Source organism: Cornus florida, unplaced genomic scaffold (assembly GCF_030987335.1).
Source record: "Cornus florida cultivar Cherokee Brave unplaced genomic scaffold, ASM3098733v1 CherokeeBrave_3.0.0_Hap2_Chr02, whole genome shotgun sequence".
Classification (NCBI taxonomy): Eukaryota; Viridiplantae; Streptophyta; class Magnoliopsida; order Cornales; family Cornaceae; genus Cornus; species Cornus florida.
Window position 1 is genome coordinate 23,453,678 of NW_026775572.1, and position 23,518 is coordinate 23,477,195.

Genomic DNA, 23,518 nt, shown 5'->3' on the forward strand with positions numbered 1-23,518 from the left:
GAAAATCCTATATATAATCCCAAAAGAGCAATTGTCAACGCACCAATTAGCCAAGTTATTATATGCAAAATCCATGACAGATAACAAAAAGTCCAAAGTGTTTAAGGGCACCCTTACAAGATAATTAACCAACTTTCCTACACCATGATTAACAACCTCAAATTTTATGTCAATTTGAGGACAAAATGCAAAGGAAAATTTCAAACTACTGCCCAAAGATGCCCAAAGTATTTTCCAAAATTGGATTCTGTATTTAAAATCCCTATCTGAAACAATAAGTGTGTGTGTCATGAATGCTAATATCCTCTACATGATTTTCTAAAATGGGATGATGTGGGACATTAGATTTAGGTGGTTGATATTTAAACATATTTTCAGATGGAACCTGAAAATTTCCTTTTGCCATTTTTCTTATTAACATGAGTTAATCAACACAAGGTTGAGGAGAGGGCCTATATCGTGCCTTGGAGCCCTTTTCTAATGGCTTTGCAGGATTTAACTTGATATTTTTGCCATTATACTTGAAGCTATAGGTGTTCTCTCTACAACAACGAGTTACACTTAAATCACAAATCCATGGGTGACCAAGTACTATATGGGCTACTTCCATAGGTACATCACATCATATTTTATCGAAATAGTCACCCATTTGAATAGGGACCAGACATCTTTCTAAGACTGTCAAAGAAGTCTCATTTACCCAGTCTATCTTATATGGATATGCGGGTGAGGCTCGGGTTGAAGTCTCATTCTAACAACACCTGATTTAGACACAACATTTATCAAACTTCCTTTGTCAATGATGATTTGACAAACTTTTTCCCTACATTTAAGAAATGTGCAAAATATGTTGGTATTCTTCCAATCATTTTTCCCTAGAAGAAGAGATGGAATGCTTAGGCTTCTGGATGATTTTGGACTAAAGAAAATGTCATTATGGTGGTCCATGGACTTAACATGATAATGGTAATGATTATTCCTAGTGTTATGTCTAAGTTTTGGAGAAACAAATGTGTCACCCCTAGTATATATATATATGCCAATTTCTCACGGAGTTGGGTGAGTGAATCATTTATATCACTCATAAAATGCTCTATTATGTGGATTCTCAATTCCATTGCGAGTGGGGCCTTGGACACGTCTTAAATGGCCATGGTGGTCTCAATGGGACGACAATGTGGGTATGACATTTGTTAGGAAAGAATTGCCAATATATGACCCAAATTATATTAAGTAAACCAAATTATGAATTATTGCATTGCTCGCACAAGAACAAAAATACAAATAAGGGTGAATATGACAAACTAGTTCATTTTTTTTTTTTTTTGATAAGAAAGAAATGCATAGAAAGCGTTTAAAAGGGGAATGCATCCCAAGGGAACAACAGAAGGCCAAAAACAGGCCTTTAAGCCTTCAAAGAGGCTAAGAAAACAACAATATCCTCTAAAGATCTAAAATCTCTACCAAAAACCCAACAATAAAGAGTGGAAATAATAGAGAACTTAAGAAAAGAAATAGGCCTCTCCTTGCCATCAAAATATCTCCTATTCCTCTCAAGCCAAATGCACCACCATACACAGAGGCGTAGCCCTCCAAGCGTCACGAATATGGGCCCCCACAGAACACCCTCTCCAAGCCTCAACCAGCCCTCTAGTGGAACGAGGCATGACCCAATGGATCCCAAACAAACCAAGCATCAAGGCCCAACAGTCCTTGACCATGGAACAGTGCAGAAGAAGATGATGCACTGTCTCCTCATCCCGAAGACACATGTAACACCGATGACCACCACGTGATTTCTCCTTCTCAAATTGCCTTGGGTTAAGATCTTACCTAAAACAGTGGTCCAAGTAAAGAAAGCCACCTTGAGAGTTGCCTTAGAGCGCCGCACAGACTTCCACGGGAAGGTTCCTCCAGGCTCCACAAAAAGACACCTGAAGAAGGAATGAACATCAAAGCGACCCTGCGAATTGGGAGCCCAAATCCAACAATCAGAGTCTCCAGCCATGACTCCCTGCCGATACAACACCTCCAACAAACGAGTGGCATCCTCAACCTCCCAATCCTAAAGAAGACGCCTGAAACGAATGTCCCAAACCAGTCTCCCACTATCAAGCTGATAACAGTCGACCACCCTGGCCTGCCTATCCGTAGCAATCTTGAAGAGCCGTGGGAAGGCGAGAGCAAGAGAAAGATCCCCACACCAAACATCCTCCTAAAAACTGATTCTTTTGCCATCCCTGAGTCTAAAACGACCATGAATGGAAAAATCAACCCAACCCTTCCGGATGCACTTCTAGACCCCCACACCCCTCGGGCCACGCACCTCAAGAGAACACCACCCTCCTCTGCATTCCCCATATCTACTCGCAATGACCCTCCGCCAAAGCCAAAGCCTCTTTACCCCAAACCTCCACAGCCATTTCCCAAGAAGAGCTTTGTTGAAAGACATCAATCTTCAAAGCCTCAACCCACCATTCCGAATCGGCCTGCGCATATGCTTCTACCGAACCAGATGAAACTTAAACTCATCTCCTTTCCCCCCCACAGAAAGTCACGTTGCAAACGCTTAATCCTCTCAGCGACAAAGGAGGGAATATGGAAAAGTGAGATAAAATATGTAGGAAGGCAAGAAAGAGTACTCTTAATCAGAGTGACCCTCCCCCCCCGGAAAGATGCTGCTTCTTCCTGCCTACCAGCCTCCTCTCAAATCTATCCATAACTGGATCCCAGACCGCCACACATCTCAAAGGAGCTCCCAGGGGCAGTCCTAAATAAGAGATAGGAAAAGAGCCAGTACGATAACCACGAATGCCAGTAAACAAGGCGATCTCAGGAACCTCCCCAATCGGTACCAAAACGCTCTTACCCACTTTCACCTTGAGGCCAAAAACAACAAGGAACCAGATCAAAACATATCTTAGATACTTGAGTTGGGACACCTCCGCATCACAAAGCACAAGCGTATCATCCGCAAACATCAAGTGGGATATCCCCAACTGACTATTGGCGTCCTTACCCACCCGGAACACTCGCAGAAAACCTAGCTCAACAGCCCTCCTCGTCAACCTACTGAGGGCCTCCATCACCAAAAGGAACAAGAAAGGGGAAAACAGATCTCCTTGCCTCAGGCCCCTCGAGCCAGAGAAGAAACCTGTCGGAACACCATTCACAAAAATAGAGAAACGAGCACTGGAGATACAAAAATGAATCTATTTCCTCCATCGCACCCCAAACCCCATCCTCTCCATCAGGTAGAGAAGGAAACTCCGACTCACATGGTCATACGCCTTCTCAATATCCAACTTACACAACACGCCCGGCTCCCCACTGCGCAATCTGGAGTCCACACACTCGCTAGCAATGAGAACAGAATCCAGAATCTGATGACCTCCCACAAAGGCATTCTGAGAGTCAGAGATCACACCATCCAAAACTTTCCTCAATCTAAAAACAAGGACTTTGGCAATCAACTTGTAAATGCAACCCACCGAACTAATGGGGCTAAAAGTAAGGACTTTGGCAATCAACTTGTAAATGCAACCCACCAAACTAATGGGGCGAAAGTCCCGAACAATACCCCCCCCCCCCCCCTCCCCTTTCGGGAGTGAGAGCAATAAAGGTGGCACTCAAGCTCTTCTCAAAAGACCCCTGGGCGTGGAAAGCATGAAAAGTGCCCATCACCACCCCTTTAACCACCTCCCAGCACTCCAAAAGGAATCTCTTGGTGAACCCATCTGGACCTGGGGCTTTATTCCCTTTACAACTCTTCAAAGCGACCAAAATTTCCTCTTCGGTAAAAGGCTCCTCCAGACCCGAGCACTCCTCACTAGAGATAGAGTCAAAATGGAGCCCCTCAAGCAAAGGTCTCCACCCAGCCAACTCTGTGAACAACTTCACATAGTACTCAGCAATACCTTGGCAGACATCCTCCTCCTTGAACAACATCTCTCCTTCCACCCGAATCCTCCCAATATGATTGCCCCTTCTATGGGCATTAGCCAATCTATTCTGGACTGGATTTGCAAATAACTGGGTCAGTTCTTGACCATATATGATTCTGTTATCGTAACAATCTGCTGCTTCCTGAGGTGGGCTGGTCCTAAAACTGATAATGAATTGGGCTAACTGTATTCCGAGTCACTCCTGGATTGGGCTCGAGCAATAATTGGACTGGGCTAAACCAATCTGATCCTATCTCTATGTGAACTGGGTTACTGTTGAAAATTGCTGAACTGGTTCTTGGCTGATTTTGGAATTGGACTAACTCTGAATGTGATTCTGGGATGGGCCAAACAGATCTGATCCAAATATTGTTCTAGAGTTTTGTTTTTTGTTTTTGTTTTTTGACTGGGCTGGGCTGCGCTGGGCTGTCTCTAAAGCTGTAATCCAATAGAACTTAGCAAAGTTGGACCAAACCTGAGTTGGAGCGGCTCAATTTGGATCAAGTTGAAACTTCCTGGGCCGGGTTAAATCCGACTTTAATTTAAATTTGAGTTTGGTCAAATCTGATTGATAAGGGAAACAAAATATTTCCTTTCCAAACCAAACCTAATAACTTTCCAAAATCAATGGCGAACACAGGAGATATGGATCTGTGATCTCTCAGACAATATTCAAATTTGACTTCCCAAAATCACGCACTAAATCTCGACGACGGTGAGAGCAAACTCAGGCAAGACAACTGCAACAAGACGGAGACTGGTTTCCGGCGACAGCTGTTGTTGATGACGACTCTCGCGGACAAGGATTTACGATGGTGAGGATTGGAAGTGTGGATCTGTATTTTTTTCTTTTTCTTTTTTGTTTGCGATGATGAAGAAGAGTAATAGTTGTGATAAACAATAACAAAATGCTTGGGCCTTTGTTCTATCTTAACTTGATCGTTTTGCTTTGATACCAATTGGCGCAGGACAAGTAGCCAGAAATAAAGAAAGGGATGAGAAAATAGAAGAATAGATAGGCTAGAAGAAGGGGATGAGAAAATAGAGGAAAGGGGGTGAGAACAGAATGAATAGATAGGCAGGATAGACTGAATGGGTGAGAAAAGTAAGGACAGAAATGAGAGAAACAATAGAACACAGAGAGAGACTCAAAGAAAACGATAATCAATATTCTCCAAAACTGAGTTCTCAAATTACAAAGGAGCCTTTAAATAAGCAAACCCTAAAACATAAAAATACCAAAGTAACCCTAAAATTCAAACATTATCAAAATAACGATAAAGCATAAATAAAACCCTAAATCACTAAAATCCCCAATTTTATTTCTCTTTCCCTTTTTTCTAAAAGTAATGTTGAAGCATGTGCAACTCATGTATTCGAATCATATCCCGTTCCCCATCATTGAGCGAATAGTTAATCTTTCTCGCCATCATTACAAATTAACATACAAAAATTGGAGTTTCCTTCTTCTTTAGTTGTTTGCAGAATTATCAAGGTCTAGATAATTTCCAAATGAATTTTGTAAATATGCAGAGTTTGTACTTTTAACTAGGTTTTAGAAAAGGTTTTTATTTTTTTATTTTTTATAAGTAAATATATATTAATAAAGACGCTCAAAGGGGAGCGAACCCTTAACAAAGCAAAACAAAAGACGCAAAAGGCGCCATTACAACGATAAGTTGTCAACAAAATCCAGCAAAATGTCCACCGATGGACAATTTCTCCCATTAACCCAAGAAAAAAGAGAATGCAAAACATGCGACTTAATAACCCATGTCGGCGCCTCCTTTCCCTCGAAAGATCTCCTGTTCCGCTCGAGCCATAGCCCCCACCAAACACAAAGAGGTGCAACCCTCCAAGATTTTCTAAACCGACTACCCATTGGTCTCCCTCTCCAAGCCTCTAATATATCCACTGTGTTCCTTGACACCACCCACTCAACCCCTAACACATTCAAACCATACTCCAAACATCCGCTGCCACTTTGCAGTGCAACAAGAGATGGTTAACCGATTCACCCGTCAACTTACACATGCAACACCAATTAACTATTATTTGGCCTCTTCTTCTAAGATTATTGAGCGTAAGAATGCTGCCAAGTACCACTGTCCATGTGAAAAATGCCACCTTCAGTGGAGCTGACGTCCTCCATACAACCTTCCAAGGGAAACCGTTGCTTAACGAAACCGTAAGACTTTGGTAAAACAACCTCACCTCAAACACCCCTCTAGAACCCCCCATCCACACCTTCTCATCCCTTCCTTCCCCCTCCACCCCTTGACTATAAATTAATCCCATTAAATATGTAAATTCCAGCAGCTCCCAATCATTAAAGTTTCTATGAAAGCGCACATCCCAACTAGCTCTTCCATTCTCTAACCGAAAATAATCTGCAACCACAACAAACTTATCCTCAACCATCCTAAAAAGCCGAGGTAACCTACAAGCCAACACCACATCCCCACACCATACATCCTTCCAAAACCTCACATGCTGCCCATTCCTAACTCTAAACCGTATCCGCTTAGAAAACTCATTCCAACCTCGCCTAATACCTTTCCAAGAACTTATACCTGCTGATGAAGACACACCTCTAGACATCCACCCTCCCTTCTCTTCCCCAAAACGACAAGCAATAACACGCCTCCAAAGCACAGACCTTTCACACCCAAATCTCCATAACCATTTCCTTAACAAAGCTTTATTAAACAATCCAACCTTCAAACTCCCAACCTTCCTCTTTTAATAGGGGTGCAAACTTTCTCCCATTTCACCAGATGGTACTTAAACTCCTCCCCTAAACCCCCCCATAAAAAGTTCCCCTGAATTTTGTTCAATCTACTAATCACTATTCTCGGAATTGGAAACAGAGACATGAAATATGTAGGAAGGTTACAGAAAGTACTTTTCAACAATGTGAGTTTACCCCCTTTCGACAAATATTGCTTCTTCCACCTGAATAACCTCTTTTGGAACTGTTCCACCACTGGCTCGCAAATGGCAATTCTCCTCGTAGATGAACCCAAGGACAACCCCAAGTACGAAAACGGAAAAGACTCCACTCCGCAACCCAAAATAGCTGTCAAATCATGAATATTATCCAGCTCCCCCACTGGAACAATCACACTCTTGCCAATATTAATTTTTAGCCCCGAGACAACTTGAAAACAGTCCAAAACACACCTCAAATGCCTTAAATGATTCACACTCGCATCACAAAAAAAGTAATATCATCAGTAAACAGCAAGTGAGATGGAACAATTTGGTTTGGTGCACGCCCCACCGAAAAACCTTGGATAAAGCTTACTACACAATAACGAACAGAAAAGGGGACAACGGGTACCCCTGACGTAAACCTCTCGAACTTGCAAAGAAACCTGCTGGTGACCCATTCACTAAGATAGAGAAACGAGCCGACGAAATACATTGATGTATCCACCCTCTCCATTTAGCTCCAAACCCTATCCTCTCCAACAAATACGATAAGAACACCCAATTCACATGGTCATAGGCTTTCTCAATATCCAATTTACACACAATCCCCGGCTCACCACTCTTGACTCTTGCATCAATACATTCACTAGCAATAAGAACCAGGTCAAGAATCTGCCTTCCTCCAACATACGCATTATGCGACTCCGAAATGACCCCATTCAAAACTTTCCTTAGCCTAATAGCCAGGATCGTCGCAATAATCTTATAAACAAAGCCCACCAAACTAATTGGTCTGAAATCCTTAACTTCAACGGCTCCACCTTTTTAGGTATGAGGGTAATGAAAGAAGCATTCAAACTCTTCTCAAAACAACCTTCCTCAAAGAAAGTATGCAATACTCTCATCACATCCGCTCTCACCACCTCTCAATTCTTTTGGAAAAATGCCATTGTGAACCTATCCGGCCCTGGTGCTTTATCTCTATCACAACTCCTTAGAGCTTCCAACACTTCCTCCTCCCCAAAAGGCCTTTCCATCCCCACCCTATCCTCATCAGAAATTGTATCAAACTCAATATCATCCAACCTCAGTCTCCAAGAGAAAGACTCTGTGAACATCTCCTAATAATATGCCACAAAACCTAGCTGAATCTCCTCTTCAGTTTCAGCCATAACTCCATCAAAACATATCCTCCCCATATTGTTCCCCTTTCTATGAGCGTTAGCTAAGCAATGAAAAAACTTAGTATTCCGATCACCTTCTTTAAGCCACAAAGCTTTAGACTTCTGTCTCCACGAAACTTCCTCCATCACTACAATCTCTTCAAACTCAGCCTTAGCCTTGCACTCCTCCCTTCTGCTCCTTTCCAACCCAGAAATCCCCTCAACACCTTCCTTCCTATCCAGCTCTGAAATTTCCATAAGAAGCTGATTTTTCCTCCACTCCAGTTTACCAAACACATCCTTATTCCAAACTTTGATATCTCCCTTTAGGCGGTCTTAACTTAGATGCCAATTGAAAACTTGGATTACCCCTAACATCATACCCACACCACCAGTTCTGAACCTTGTCTTTGAAATCTCCCACTCGTAGCCACATATTTTCAAATCTAAATGGGGATTTTCCTCTCCTAATCCTTCCACAATCCAGCAAAACAGGAACATGATCAGAAATTGCCCGTGCACACGCCACTTGAGACACATCCGGAAACTTCTCCTCCATCTTTACTGAAATAAGAAATCTATCCAACCGAGAAAAAGGAGAAGGATCACGCCTAGGGGTGAGCAAATAATCCGTCAATCCGGTCCGAACCAATCCGATCCGTATGGTTTGGTTCGGTTTTAAGATCTCATGGTTCGGTGATGGTTTAGAAAAATAGTAATCAGCTATTCGCGGTTCGGTTAACGGATTGAGCCCTGAAAAAACCAATCCGAACCGTTCCGAACCGTTGCCTAAATAATATATTAATATATTATATATATATACAATATTGAATATACTTACTGTATTTCTATTTTTTTTTTTATTCATTATTCTATTTGGATAATTTATATTGCCAGTTATTAAGTATATAATTTACAAATCTATTGCTATTGTTGTTATTTGGTATATGATTTACAAATTTTATTTCTATTAGTGTTAGCATGTTACCTTGTATATGATTTACAAATCTATTTTATTTTTCTAGTTTTAATTACTAGTTTTTAATACTAATTTGAGATTTTAATGGGCATAAAGTGTAATTATATTGGGCTATTTGAAAAGCCCAATCCGCCCAAACCGATCTGATCCGATCTGTTATTTCACGGATTGGTTTGGTTCGGATTGAAGGTCCTCACGGATCGGTTCGGTTTCAAATTTCTCCAATCCGTAGGGATCGGTTCTGATTAAACTTTACCCCAAACCGAACCGATCCGATCCGTGATTACCCCACGCCCACTCGACCATGTAAATGTGCCTCCCACCATGGGAAGATCCAACAACCTGTTAGCTTCCACGAACTCAGAGAAATCAGCCATTGCTCCATCCCACGCATCCCTAGAAGATCTCTCCCTCGTGCTAAGGACAGCATTAAAGTCCCCTCTAACACACCACGGAACCCCCCATCTGCTGCTAACATTCCAAGACACAATGTTGAGCTTCATTGACAAACACTAAGTCTTTCACTCTCCCTCCTTCCCCCACTCCTCTTCACTCTCCTTGCTCCACTCCTTCCTTTATAATTAACATCAGAAAACAGGCCTTTCAGCTCTTGCACCCCTTTCAAAACTGGCAAGCTCTTTGCCTTCTTCTTTACCCATTCATCCTCCACTGCTTGAAACAACTCCTTAACTTACTTATCCTCCCCTTCCTACGTCAGCCCCAAAAGTTTGCTTTCCTCCTCGATGCCCTTCATAAACCAGTTGTCTTCTAAGCCATCCAAATCCGAGAATCTCTGACCAGCACTGACCACTGCCAAAGGAGTATGAACTTCCACCTCCCCCCCAAACACAAACCCCCCCCCCCCCCCCCAACCACCAAAATGAGGATACATATGTTCTGCATCAACCTCGCTATTACTTAGATCATCCTTTTCACTGCATGTACTGAACTTTGGTCGCACACGGTCTACAGCTCCTCCATCAGTAATCAACATACACCCCACACAAAAAATAGTACCCCCTTTGTCTATATCATTCGGCCTCAACTTGATCAACCATCTCTCTTCAACTTGATCAACCATCTCTCTTCCACTTGCTGTTCATACCCTCCATCATCCCTGACTGAAAAATATGAACCCCTCCCTTCGCCCTCCACTTCAAATATCGGCGTAAGCCTCTGAACTATCGATGTCCTCCCCCTTCCCTCCCTCTCACCCACTATCCTCACCTCCCCAGAAGGAGTAGAAGAAGAAGAATTATGGGTAGAGATAGAAGATTTCGGCGGGAACAAGATAGTAGACATACCTGGACCACCATCTCCAGCTACAGCCCATTTTTGTTTCTGAAACCTCGACCATCTTTTGCCTATCAACCAGCTACTCGCCTTAATAACACGAATTGGTCGGAACAGATCGCCAGATATCCTAACCCTCTCCTCTTGACCTCCACCCTCTGATGCTTTAGACACAACCCTAAAATTACTCCCATATTGGTCAGACAAGCCACAGCCACTTAAGTCCCCACGCGGGCCTTCTCGAGCCCAGTAATGCCACCCTCCCCCAAAGGCCCAAAACCATTAACCACATGCAGCCCACGCGACTCCACACCCACACCCCCACCAGATCTTGGCCTAAAAAACTGGCGCATACCCTTCGATATTCCTTTCCAGCCCACGTGAGTAAACCCATCCTTATGACTCACCCCATCACTCACCTGGCCATTCGCCCACTAGCTGGCTGCTGCCCACGCTTCCTCCTCCACAATTGCTCAACTTTGGCCCGTCCTAACACCCTTCGGCCCAACCTACCACCATCCCCAGCCCAGTTGGATTCACGGCCGCCCCCCCCCCCCCCCCCCCCCCCCCCCCAACCCAACCTTATCACCAACCCCATATCCTGTACCTGAAGATAAGGGATTGTAATCTTGATAGGCATCTCTGCGAGCTCCATGTGTAACCTTCCTCCATTCCTTCTGAATGCACCTGTCCGGCGCGTGGCAGCTACTTCGTCTTCCTCCCACATATCTCACTACTCTCTGGGTCTCCCTTTCCTTCAACCACTCTTGAATTTCAAACGCCCCTTTCTCCCCTTTGCTAAGAATCCTGATTCACTCTTCCTCCGTCATTAGATGAGCCCCATCGCTTCCTTCTAAGCTATCCGTTGTGGGAACAAGCTCTGGCAATACCTCTTCCCAAATCGAGATTCTATAACATAAACTATATATATATATATATATATATATATATATTTTGATAAGTAACTGTAACATAAACTATTATCATGGATGAACACAAACTTCGGGCAAGTTGATCCAAATCTCACTGTAATCCAAACACTTTCAGCATCTCTTGTTTCATCTGCATCCACTCTCACAAAGCCGCCACACAAATCCCCCACTTCAACGAACAGGGCCTGACACCATAGATGCAGTGGAAGCCCAAACATCCAAATCTGCTTATGCCCTTTATCCCTGAGCACACCACAGCAACCAACCCCGAAGGACCGCACATCAATCCTCAGGGTTGCAGATCCCTACTGTCGCCGAACTTCCTTCAACACCTTTTGAGCCTCCGCTGGAGATGGAAACCTAAATAAGAGAAGAGAATCTGATAAGGGCGTCACACCCACCCCACAAGATGTATTCCATGCCCGCACTACCCACTCCTCTACTCGATCACACCCCCCAACCTCTTTATCAAATTGTCCAACCAAACAGGACAAAAGCATCGCTCTTCTCCCTTCAACTGACTCCTCATCAATTTACAGCGATGGCCCTTGATGAGGGATCGCCATCTTCACTTTCCCCCCAAGAAAAAGCCTTGGGAGCCTTTCAACCTCAAGAAAGACTTCATCCCTTGCGATTGCAGTCGTGTTGACATGGACACAATGTATAATGGGGAAATCAGAGCCATAATTCTCTTTTCTGGTTACACAACTACGCTTGATAATAATAATGATATGAATTATTTTAACTTGGCATCCATAAATTTGAGTTTTGATGAATTTTGATTGAATTATAGTCGTGGGTTGATATTAATAATAAATTTTGTGTTGGTTTACAAGTTGCTGTCGAAAGGAAACACTTTTTTGTATCTATCTTTCATTGTTTATTATTTATATTAGTTTTTAAGTTGTTAACCTAAAAATTTATATGTGCGCTAGAAAATTTTTAATAGAGTAGTTTTTTTCTTAATTGCTTTATTGGTTATGGACCTAAACACTTGTTTAGTTATTAACTTAGTAGGAAAAAAAAAGAGCTTATTAGATCAACCAATATTTACTTTGCATATATAACTTGAAGAAAAATGCTCGCTTGGAAGTTCAACCCCCAGACACCATAGCCAAAAGTGGTTTAGAGGAGTGGAAGAACTGCCTTGTTGGGTACTTCATTGATCGTAAGTTACCTTATATTATATCACAGTGAATTCTATTGCCCCTAATAAGGACGGAAAGCAAGCAAGCATACCAATACATGGTAACTAAGATAATGAATGTTAATTACCACAACAAGCAAGCTTCATATAATACTCCCTTTGTCCCATATTAGATGTCCATCTTTGGTATTATAACTTTTTAAGGAGATATGCAATTAATGCATTGACCCCTTTAAAATTACTAATTTGTCCTTTTATGTTGTTTAAATATGTATATTACGAAGTTGTGAGATTTTTGAAAACTTAAAGGATAATTATGGAAAAATAGATATATTTTGCTTTGACTTTTCAAATGGCACAACTAATTTGGGACATCCATAAAAGGGATATGGGACTACGAATATGGGACAGAGGTAGTATAAAATAAGTAATCCAAAAAATTAAACAATTGTAAAGGGAAAAAAAAAAAAGAAAGTAAAAAGGCAAAAATTAAAACTTAGATGGGAAAAAAAATTATGCTCCTGTCAATATTGGAAGCCTAGTTTTTCTAGAATAAAACCATAAACTATAACTTTACATAAAGGACTAAGCACTTGAATTAATCAAATGATTGGAGTCGTAGCGATATAATAATAGGTAACCACAGACAAATCCAGATTAATCTAACATAATCGAGTAAATTTAGGCTTCAAATGATGATCTACCTAAATTTGTTTTTTTTTGGGTTTGGGGTTTTTGGGTTTGGGGGGGGGGGGGGTGGTGATGGGGCACTTAGATTGAAGATCTAGGTACAATCATGGATATTTGAGGTTGGGAAATATAAGTCCAAGCTTCGAAGGAGGTTGTAGAGGATTGGAAAGGTCAATAAATCAGGAAGAGAAGAGAGGGGGAACTGTTAGTTGTGGAGATGTACAAGGTTGTAAATCAGGAAAAAAATGAGGGGTCTGGGTGTTGGTTGGGAAGATGGCTAGATATGGCCTTCTAAACATTCCCATTTTGACAAAAGTTCATTGAAGTTGTGGACCTTACAAGTGGATTGCCTAAGAAATGATAGATCACTTAGATTGAAGATCTAGGTACAATGATGGATATTTGTGGTTAGGAAATATTAGTCCAAGCACCAACGGGCCAGGCCTAGCGGTACTAGGCTCCTACTTTCCAAAGAGAGGTCAGGGGTTCGAGCCTCAGTGGAGGCACGTGTGTGTGAGTACCAATTAAGAAAATATATATATATATATATATATATATATATATATATATATATATATATATATATATATATATTAGTCCAAGCTTAGAAGGAGGTTGTAGAGGACTTGAAAGGTCAATAAATCTAGAAGAGAAGAGAGGGGGAACTGTTAGTTGTGGAGTTGTACAAGGTTGTAAATCAGGAAAAAAAAAAAATGAGAGGTCTCGGTGTTGGGTGGGAAGACGGCTAGATATGGCCTTCTAAACATTCCCATTTTGACAAAAGTTCATTGAAGTTGTGAAAAACTGCAATGGCATTCTGAGTTGTTAACAAGTATGTAACAACTTTTAGATTTGTGAATTTTATTAGATATGATATTTTGGACTATAATGGTCAAGCAAGTTGATGATACTGGTGCAAAATAGTCACCTAAGGACAAGTTGTTAATACGTAAAAAATAGAATTTGTGTACATCTGACCCTTCCCAAACCTAGCAATGGTGGGAGCCTCATGCACTGGGCTACCCCCTTCTCTTTTATTATTAGAATTTGTGTGTCCCCAATCAAATTATGTTTAAACCATGGTTTTAGTAATGATCACATATATTGCATAGCCATATTGACAGCTCGTATGATCTTTGTGGTCCGCCATATCCGTCATATGGATTTAAGTCGTAGCAGTCGTCATCTTACGATCCATTACAGTTATGCCGGGGTATGAATGTTTGAAAGATCAAATTAACCATTTTTAGCCCCCTCTGTTGGTTCTTGATTTCTAACTCTGGAAGCCTCCACCTCTGCCAAGCTTAGTTTACTTTGTGATCTCAAATCTTCATGATCTGGGATATTCTTGGTTTTGTGCATCTGATCCAATATTTCCTTGGCCTACAGGTTCTTTTTATTTTTTGCGTGATTTCAATTCTTTAATTCAAAAGATATTTTTTATTTGATGGTATAAAAAGATTCCTTTAATGCTTTCCATTGATGTTTTTATTTTCACTAGAATTTTCATTTATATTCAAGTTTTAAAGATGTAATTTGCTTGGTATACCATGGTTAAATTTTATATGCATTATCAAATAACTCAAATTGTTGGAACAACCAAAATTCTAGATTCGATATGGGACAATTTAGTATTTCTTCATTCAGTCTCATCCAATCACCACGAGAGCTCACATCAACGGGAAGTTTTGGCACCTTGATGTTGGCTGAATTATGTTGTTTTTCCATTAAAGCGATATTTGAGTTGGGTTCAGGATGTCGTGAGATAGTTCGGTCCATATCCGGTGTGGGCGTCAGAGCATTGATAGGACCTTTCTCTAGTACAGGAGGACTGGGAAGGAGGCACCTCTGATGTACCAGTTATTGTGTCCACAGTAAATGCTGAGTGCGGAGCAAATGTTGGCTGGTGTAGCTAAGGAATCCACCCTAGTAAGCTCTGCAAACTTACCGCCGACAATGGACTGACCACCACGAATACAAATTTAAGTACAAATCTGAGCCCTCCCTAACACCAATTGGTTTTAGGAGAACTGGTGGAAGCTGGGACCAACAAGTGGTATAAGAGCCAGGGTCTTGTGTTCGAGTGACCAAGGGTGGTTCTTTGGAGGGAGGGAGGGAGAGGGAGGGGGGATTGTTGAGTGTAGCAAGAAATCCACCCTGGTAAGCTCTGCGAACTAACCAACGACAATAGCCTGAGCGCCACGAACACAAGTTTAAGGTTGAAGTCCTCCCTCACACCATTTGGTTTTAGGAGAACTGGTGGAAGCTGGGACCAACAATAATTGCTAAAAGTATCGAAGTAGTAAGTCCACCCAAATGAGTGTTCTCCTTTTCCAACTCCCCAGAGCCTCTGGTAGCACAACCGGGACGATGACGGGTTCATATTGGTTAGTTTTAAGGATATATTCCATATTCCATTTAAGGTAAAGCATTATTTTTCAATTCTTTTGCGTAATTCGGATTAGATCTATCAATTCTAGCTGAGGCATGCTTGATCTAGGTTAGAATCATCAAGATATGTGTATATTAGTGAAGTATAGAATAGTATCTCCTCAATTACAACTTTAAACCCTATATAGAATCATTCTCCATATTAACTCATGTTCATAAGTTGTACAAAATACATTAAAATCGTATCTTTGGGATTTTGGATTTAATGATGTGTATTACTTCTAGTTTTGTAGCTGTATGATCCACACAAAAAATATTTACAGGTCCAATCTCCGGGTCTGTTATTGTTAGCCGAGATATGATAGACACAAATCATGGGATTTGACTTACCATATTATCTGAGAGACGATAGCCACAAATTATGGATTTGACGTTATTTACGCATATGTCTAGGCATAGAGTATGCAATGATTTTATTCAGTTTCCTTCTTGAAATATTAACTTGTGCTCTTTTTAGTATATAAATAGTAGAGTTGTGAATGAGTGTTGTATTCTCATTCAAACCTCTACATATTATTAATCTCATTCAAGCCTCCACATATTTCTCTTGTATTCTTTCTATCTTGTATTTTTTCTGCTATGTAACAACCATTCCGCATCACCACTACCGCTGCTGCCCGTGTGATTTTGAAACTTGATTTACATACATTGACAGGGAGCAGATGAACTTTGTATGGTTGATCAAAAGCATCATAATGCAACAGGGTTTGAGGAGTTGAGGTTTGATGAATTAGAACCTTTGAAATTCAGTTTTGTGAATGGGCAAGAGTCACTGTCTCCACCAGAGGTATCCATGGAGTTGGCAAATGATGCAGGGATGGAAGTGGGGTTCTCTTCCTCGGTCCAATTTGAATCGGAGGCAATCATGTTAAGCATGACTTCTAGGCATCAGCTTACAACTATATGCGTATGGTGCAGAGTAGAGTTTAACATTGAGGCTTTCGATTCTGAATCTCAATCAGATTCTGTTGGTTTTATGTGTCCAACTTGCAGGGCTAAAATCTCCGGGCAGCTTAATGTATTGGATGGTGGCCTGTCCGCAAATTCACACTTTTTCTGATCAATTTTGCCTCTCCCACATGGTTTTTAAGGATGATTCTTCTCAGATGGGAGGTAATTTTCAAACCTCTAGAATAATTCCTTATTAATTTGTAATGTTTTTAACTGATTGAAAATCAAATTCATGTTTTTCTTCTTGTCCAAATGGAATTGTTCTTCTAATAGTAGGTTGTATTATTAACAAGAATTACTGATCCTAAGCCGGTATTCTACCACAATAAGTAAATAAATAAATAATAAACAAAATAAGAACCTTGACAGTGCCTCGAGCACCTAGGTGGTCATTCTGGTGAGACATCAGACATGACGCATTACATATTTGCTATACATGTTCCGTCCTAATATCTAACTCAAATCCCAAAAGTTATTCTTAATTGGTCACTTATAGTTGGCACATTTGGTCACCTGATAATTGTGTCATTGTGTCTGTGCTGTGAGGGCTCTAAGTCACTTGGATGGTTCATTGTGCCATCAATGCCTGGTAGTGGCAACATCATCCATGATCTATTATCACAAACATAATCATATGACATGAACTCAGAGTTGATACATAAGTTTTTGTTTTTTAAAAAGAAAAAAGGAAATTTAACTGTTGATTTAAGTTCATGATTGATCGGAAGCTTTTATTTTTATTTTTTAATGTCCTTTTCGAACTTTCCAACCGTGGAATTATAACTAGCATAAATTTGTCTTGGTCTCATGTGCAAATAGGACGACCAGTTAGTTTATAACAAACTAAAGTGCAAACCAAGAACATGAAGTGAGCGCCTTGCAGAGTATGTCCAGGTGACCGCTAGCCTAGTGTTAGAGGTTCTTGTCCTTCATCGGATCCGGAGGGGGAAGGTCATGGGCTCTTATATGGGTGGGTATGTAGCATTACCCAACGACTTAAGCTTTTGGGTTAAAAGGCAAGCAGCCAACCTGTACCAAGTGGTATCAGAGCTTGACCCTGTCCTTGATCCGGTATCACGCCAAGCGCCGATCCTAGAGGTGTTTGGTCCCAGCCGGATAGGCAGGGTGATCCGACCGTAACAAGAGCGTTGCGAGTTCAAGTGGGGGGAGAATGTTAGGGGTGGTTGTTACACATTGGATTCGGATGGGGAAGGTCATGGGCTGATATTGGTAGGCATGCAGCACTACCTAACAACTTAAAATTTTGGTCAAAAGGCAAGCGCCTGGCGCATTACACCTAGCCATAAGAGAGACTTTAAGTGCCAACTGCCAAGGCATTCCTTATGCAAGAACTTGGCAACACTTGAAAGACCATGTGCCGATACTGAATGCTGATTGCTTGTTTGTTTGGTACTTCTTGCAGTGGTATGGTTGGTGGGAGATACTTAAAGTGGCCAAACTTGCAACAGGAAGTGAACTGCACTTGTGCAATGAGAAAATTGCATTGCGATGGAATCTCGTAGCGAGAATCAGGAAGTAGACTTCACTGTTATGTATGTATATGGTCTTTTTGCTGGATATTATCCGTCAAATATAGTTCCTAGGCTTGTTGTGTGTGTTATCATATGGTGCATTGTCTCATATCAGTCCTTTTGGTGGTAATAAACTAGAAATTAAGGATGACTGAGTCGCCATGGACTTGAATCAAATATACGTATATATAATACATGTAATAATGTGTATTTATTTGTATGTTTTATTTCCTTCATCTTTTTTTGGCGTTTCTTTGGCCATGTCCAATCTCAAAATTCCCCCTGGAAGGAGAAAAAAGTGTAATGTGATTGACCTCTCATATAAATCTAATATCCTCAATTGTTCTTGCGTTGCCACAGATATTTTTTACCTGGGAAAATGTTGTGCGTTCTTTAATCTGCTTAGGATCATTGCTTGTTGGCCAACCTAAATATGTGGCAATGATCCTAAGCAGATTAAAGAACAGATGCACAACATCAATATTGTGTGTGTAGATTACTTATGGATCATAGTGTAGAGTGTAGATTACTTATCTAATGATCCTAAAGCAGATTTGAGTACCAACTAGGTTACAGTTTGCTCTGTTTTTTAGTTTCTCTAATACAAGTGTAGTTAATTACTGTACTAATATTGATCATACTGTAGATGTGTAGATTACTTATCTAATTGATATAATATTAAGTTCAAATTTTGATCCTTTTGATGGGTTGACATAGTGTTTGATATACAATGAATGGTAGATAAAATTACAAGTGTCATGTTTCTTTTTACCTATGCGAGTGCTTCTAGGTTTTGCAAGTTAATAAAGTTTTTAGTATCAACAAAAAGCACAGCATGAAAAGGGTTGCTTATGTTTGCCCAGTTGAGCAATAGTAAAATGCCAATGCTGACACAAGGAACAAAAGGAGTGTTGCATTAGTGATTAAAAAAGAAAAGAAAAAAAAGAAAAGAAAAAAAAGAATGTAATTTATTGATTTGTATGGCCTCCAACTTTGAACGAATTTTGATTGATGTTGATGATAAAAGGAATTTTCCAAAGAACCTTTTGCCGACATTCATTCATGCTGTAATGCTGCTGATCTCAATTTGGTAAACGAGATGCCCGAGGGAAAAAGAATCCTTTGAAGTTCGAAATCGAAAAGAAAAGAAGCATAAGAGAGAAATTATACCAAGAAATATGTGTGTGTGTGTGTTTTTTTTTTTTTTTTTTTAATAAATAAATTATTATTATTTTTTATTTTTATATTCGGTTCGTATTCTCTTTCCTCTCCTCTGTATTCTCTATCCGCACTTCTATGCGAATAAAAATGATGCGTCTTGATGAAAGTCATTCTCACTGCCTTTCATTCCTGAGCACTATGCATGTGGAAATTTTTTAAATTAAAAATATTCTTTAGTCCTTTGTCCTATATTTTCTAAAATCGAATTGCCCACAATCGAATTGCCCACACTCGATAAATTAGATTAATAGATGTCATTTTTTATTTATTTTTTTATTTTTTATTTTCTAAATACAGTTTGAATGTGTTTCTAACTTTAGCTGGTAAAACTTATCCTAATTCACGATGAAAAGGGATAAAAGACATGTTGATTATAGAAGAGTTGTCAAAAAAAAAGGAGTTATCCTATGAAGTTATCAAATGGCATTAATGTTAAGATTACAGAACAGAAAAAAGAGTCGTCTGAGTTCAGCCTTGCTTAACTCGAACCATATAAATCAAAACATACATAGACCAATCCACCACTGAATAGAGTGAATCTGGTTCTCCATTACCTCCGAATAAAGCTATGGGCATTTAAAAGAACAAAAACAAATTGATTTGAATCATTAAAATTCCACACTTTTGAACTACTTTTATATCCTGCCTCTATATTTAATATTGGTCATTTCCACTCTCCAGAATTCAACACAATCTACTAAGTACCCAAAAACAGAAAACAAATTAACATATCAAAGAAATGGGAAGTAGAATAGAGAAGTGCAATTGGTGTGGGTCGCATGTAAGGCTGCTATTCGAGGCACAGGCCTTTAGCTGTCCGTTTTGCCGGGCACACAACACGCTCCGACCCTACAACGACAATGGCTACACTAACCCGACAGCTTACTGGAACAATGGCTACCCCAACAACAACAATGGCTACCCCAACAGTAACAATGGCTACACAAACCCGGCAGCTTCCTGGAACAATGGCTACACTAACCCGGCAGCTTCCTGGAACAATGGTTACGTCAATGGTGGACCTTATAACAAAGTGAATGCGGTGGCCCCTCCAATGTACAGTTACCCCGTGCCTGCTTATGGTAATACCCTGCAATCTCTTCCAGTGAAGGGGAGAAAGCGAGCAGTGCTTTGCGGTTTGAGCTATTATGGCACTCCTAACATTCTGAAGGGTAGTGCCAACAATATCAACTACATGAGGTATTTTCTGATTCAGAAGATGGGATTCCCATGTGAATCCATTTTTGTCCTTACAGGTCTCTCTCTCTCTCTCTCTCTCTCTCTGGCGCACACAAAAAAAAAACATTAAACAATAAATATGGACTCACTCACTATAAGAGTTTAAGTTCAATAAGACCAACATTAACGTATGAGTTTGACATTTTATGAGAAACTTAAAATGGCTAATATGAAAACTCCATGCAAAGGCATGTGTGCGCGTCAGCGCTCCCACGTGCATGTGCGAGTGTCTGTCAAATAGAGAGAACTTCCTATATAATATCATGTGAAGTTTTCTAGATTGAAATGGTCATAGTAAAAGACAGTCTAGTTGTATTATGAGCTTGTAACATTAGTCATTCCTTAAATGATTTTCATATTTCCATTAACCAACCTGCAGAGGATGAGACAAACCCGTCACGGATCCCAACAATACGTAACATGCGAGTGGCCTTGCATTGGCTTATCCAAGGTTGCCAACCAGGAGACTCGTTGGTGTTCTACTACTGCGGCCATGGCTCACGGGTGCACGACCTTGATAATGATGAGAGAGATGGGTTTGATGAAGCACTCTGCCCTGTTGATTATAGGACTGGGGGAAAGTTATTGGATGATGAGATTAATGACACCATAGTAAAGCCATTACCCCGTAAAGCCAAACTTCATGCCATCATTGATACTTGCTACAGTGGAACATGTCTAGATCTGCCATTTGTTTGCAAGATAAACGGGTTAGTGACATATTTGTTGACTAATTGTAACTTAGATGGTAAACAACTCTCATGGTAACAGTTATCTGCATTCAGAACAAGAACTCTACTTTATTGTTATTTAACGTCTTTTCAAGCAGGGAACAACATTATAAGTGGGAAGATCACCACAGCCAACATGCTTATAAAGGTACAAGTGGTGGCAAAGCATACTGCTTCAGTGCTTGTGATGATCACCAAAATGCTGCAGATACTACAGTGAGTATCATTTTTATGCCCCTTCCTCCAAAATACTGTTAACTGGTCTCACTTGTATATGTATATAAAAAAAAGAAACACAACTCACAGCAGCTTTATGTCATTACTAACAAACAAAAATTTGGTGAAAGTCGCTCCAACTCAATCAATATCAACATCTCGTGACCTGTTAGGTTTGGTTGATTTTGTTAAAATAAAGTAGGTTTCAGGGGTTCATTGATTAGGACACCCTCAGGTGCTGGTAACGTCAGGACCATGGTCGTCCGTCTCTGGTTTGCCAGCTGAAAAGATCTCTGAGATTGACCAACCGTAGAAGGTGATAAATAGAGACAAACTACGGCATAAATAAGTTCACTATATTTAATAAATTAAACTACCTATGTATTTGAACTAAACTAGAATAAAAAAATATATATAAAAATTTCAAAGATAACGACCAATATTGTATGTAAGTCTGGAGGTCAAGGGCTCAAGACTAACCATATAAAATACACGTTCCACATAAAGTAAATGTAACACGTGGGTATCAATTATAAACAAGTATCGTCCATAAATAACAATTATTCAGAATCTTGCATTGCTTATGCAGGATTTCACAGGCAACACTGCGATTGGTGCCTTCACTCAAAGCTTCATCGACACTCTGGAAACTCAGCCTCAATTAACATATGGCAGCTTACTTAACTCCATGCACAGGAAGATCTCTAAAATCCAACAAGAAGTGCGCCTGAATAATCCAAATGCACACCCTAAACCACAGGTATGTTTCTCTAGGTTGTCTTAAATTAGCTCTTACGAGGGATAGCTCATGCATGCTAGGAAATTTCTAATTTTGACAATGGTATTTGGAATGAACATGTTAGGTGTGTAGTTACTTATACCATTAATTAGTGTGAAGGTGTTTCAGACCTTGAATAATTCAATTATTTTATCCCTATTAACATGAAGGAGTGATGCTAATCATTTTACAAACCAACATGTCATGTTCAACTCAAATTTACAAGCTTTCCAACTAATTGGTTCATTTGCATCGATCTAAGTCTCCAGTCTACTCCATGTAAAGTAAAACCATCCACAACAAAATTCAAAACAATCAAGGTGTTTCTCATAGCCTACCTCCAAGTTGTTTATAGTCTTCCTTCTATTTTTGGTCTTGGATCAATTCACTCCTTGATACCAGTGCATCAATTGGTCCAACTGATCAAAGTCAAACCCTCTCAAATGTCCAAATCATCCTATTGTCTATAGAAGGAATGCATTTTCATATGTATAGTCAAACTCTAAACAGAGCAATGATGGATTGGTGGTTTATATGTTCATTCATCATAACAGGCATTAATATATTAAATACAAAATTAATTCACGTCAATACCAGTTTTTTTCCAAGATATTTAAATCCTTTGCTAATAATGTTTGTCCATGAGTAATTTTCTTGAGCTAATACTTGGTTTCACTTTGGTATTTTGTAGGAGCCTATACTGTCCTCTACTGTGGGGTTTGACATTCACTCAACGATATTCACCTTATAGGTATAATCATCAAGTTCTAGCCAAAGCTGCTGAATTGAAGTAATAAGTGCCATTTGATTTATGATGTAATCAGTCTAAAATAAATTGCTCCTACTTCATCTTCTGTACAACTATGAGCAATAAAGTTTTAATCTATTGGAAGTCATTACCTATCCACTAAAGAACCTTTTCAACTAGGTCTCCTGATGAAAATCAGCACATGGAAGCTTCTATTTTGGTCCTAGTAAAAGCATCAGCATTTTAAGAAACATAATCTACTATAACTTGGCCAAGGCTTGAAGTCCTATCACCTGCAGCCGACGCTCACCTGTTGCCAATGAGAAGGAGGCAAGTGTCAACGGCATTTGGACGCTTGTCTAGATGGATCGTAATGCCACACAATATTACGATTTTAAATCTACTAACATCAGAATGCTGCTATTGCCAGAACAGCAGTTGCTTCTAGAGCAAGTGTTGCTGGTGAATAGTTGTATTGACTGCTTTAGCTGTTTTACAGTGCCCCGGAAGGCTGGAAGCAGCAATTGGTGCCTTGGCGATAGGTTTCTATATTGAGCTCACTTTTCTTC

At 40.2% G+C, this 23,518-nt stretch overlaps 2 protein-coding genes across 2 annotated transcripts in view; both read left to right on the forward strand.

Moving 5' to 3' along the window:
* LOC132294271 (uncharacterized) overlaps nucleotides 1-18,252 on the forward strand; it is a 32,069-nt gene extending 13,817 nt beyond the window's left edge. Inside the window, exons 4-5 of the mRNA XM_059792070.1 lie at nucleotides 16,189-16,646; nucleotides 17,908-18,252. Of these exons, the coding sequence (XP_059648053.1) occupies nucleotides 16,189-16,593 (405 nt within the window). The 3' untranslated portion in view covers nucleotides 16,594-16,646; nucleotides 17,908-18,252. The remainder of the gene's footprint in view (nucleotides 1-16,188; nucleotides 16,647-17,907) is intronic.
* Nucleotides 18,253-18,541: 289 nt separating this feature from the next.
* LOC132294272 (metacaspase-3-like) lies at nucleotides 18,542-23,518 on the forward strand. The gene is made up of 6 exons (XM_059792071.1): nucleotides 18,542-20,493; nucleotides 20,856-21,186; nucleotides 21,306-21,423; nucleotides 22,013-22,183; nucleotides 22,893-22,952; nucleotides 23,130-23,518. Exons 1-5 carry the CDS (start codon nucleotides 19,977-19,979, stop codon nucleotides 22,950-22,952), a joined length of 1,197 nt encoding a protein of 398 aa, XP_059648054.1. The 5' UTR covers nucleotides 18,542-19,976; the 3' UTR covers nucleotides 23,130-23,518.

What these genes read in the sequence shown, in the direction of transcription:
- LOC132294272 (XM_059792071.1), top strand. Translation starts at nt 19,977, where the DNA reads ATGGGAAGTAGAATAGAGAAGTGCAATTGGTGTGGGTCGCATGTAAGG. An exon ending in ATCCATTTTTGTCCTTACAG is followed by an intron (nt 20,494 to 20,855) that starts GTCTCTCTCTCT and finishes ACCAACCTGCAG; the next exon opens with AGGATGAGACAAACCCGTCA. An exon ending in TTTGTTTGCAAGATAAACGG is followed by an intron (nt 21,187 to 21,305) that starts GTTAGTGACATA and finishes CTTTTCAAGCAG; the next exon opens with GGAACAACATTATAAGTGGG.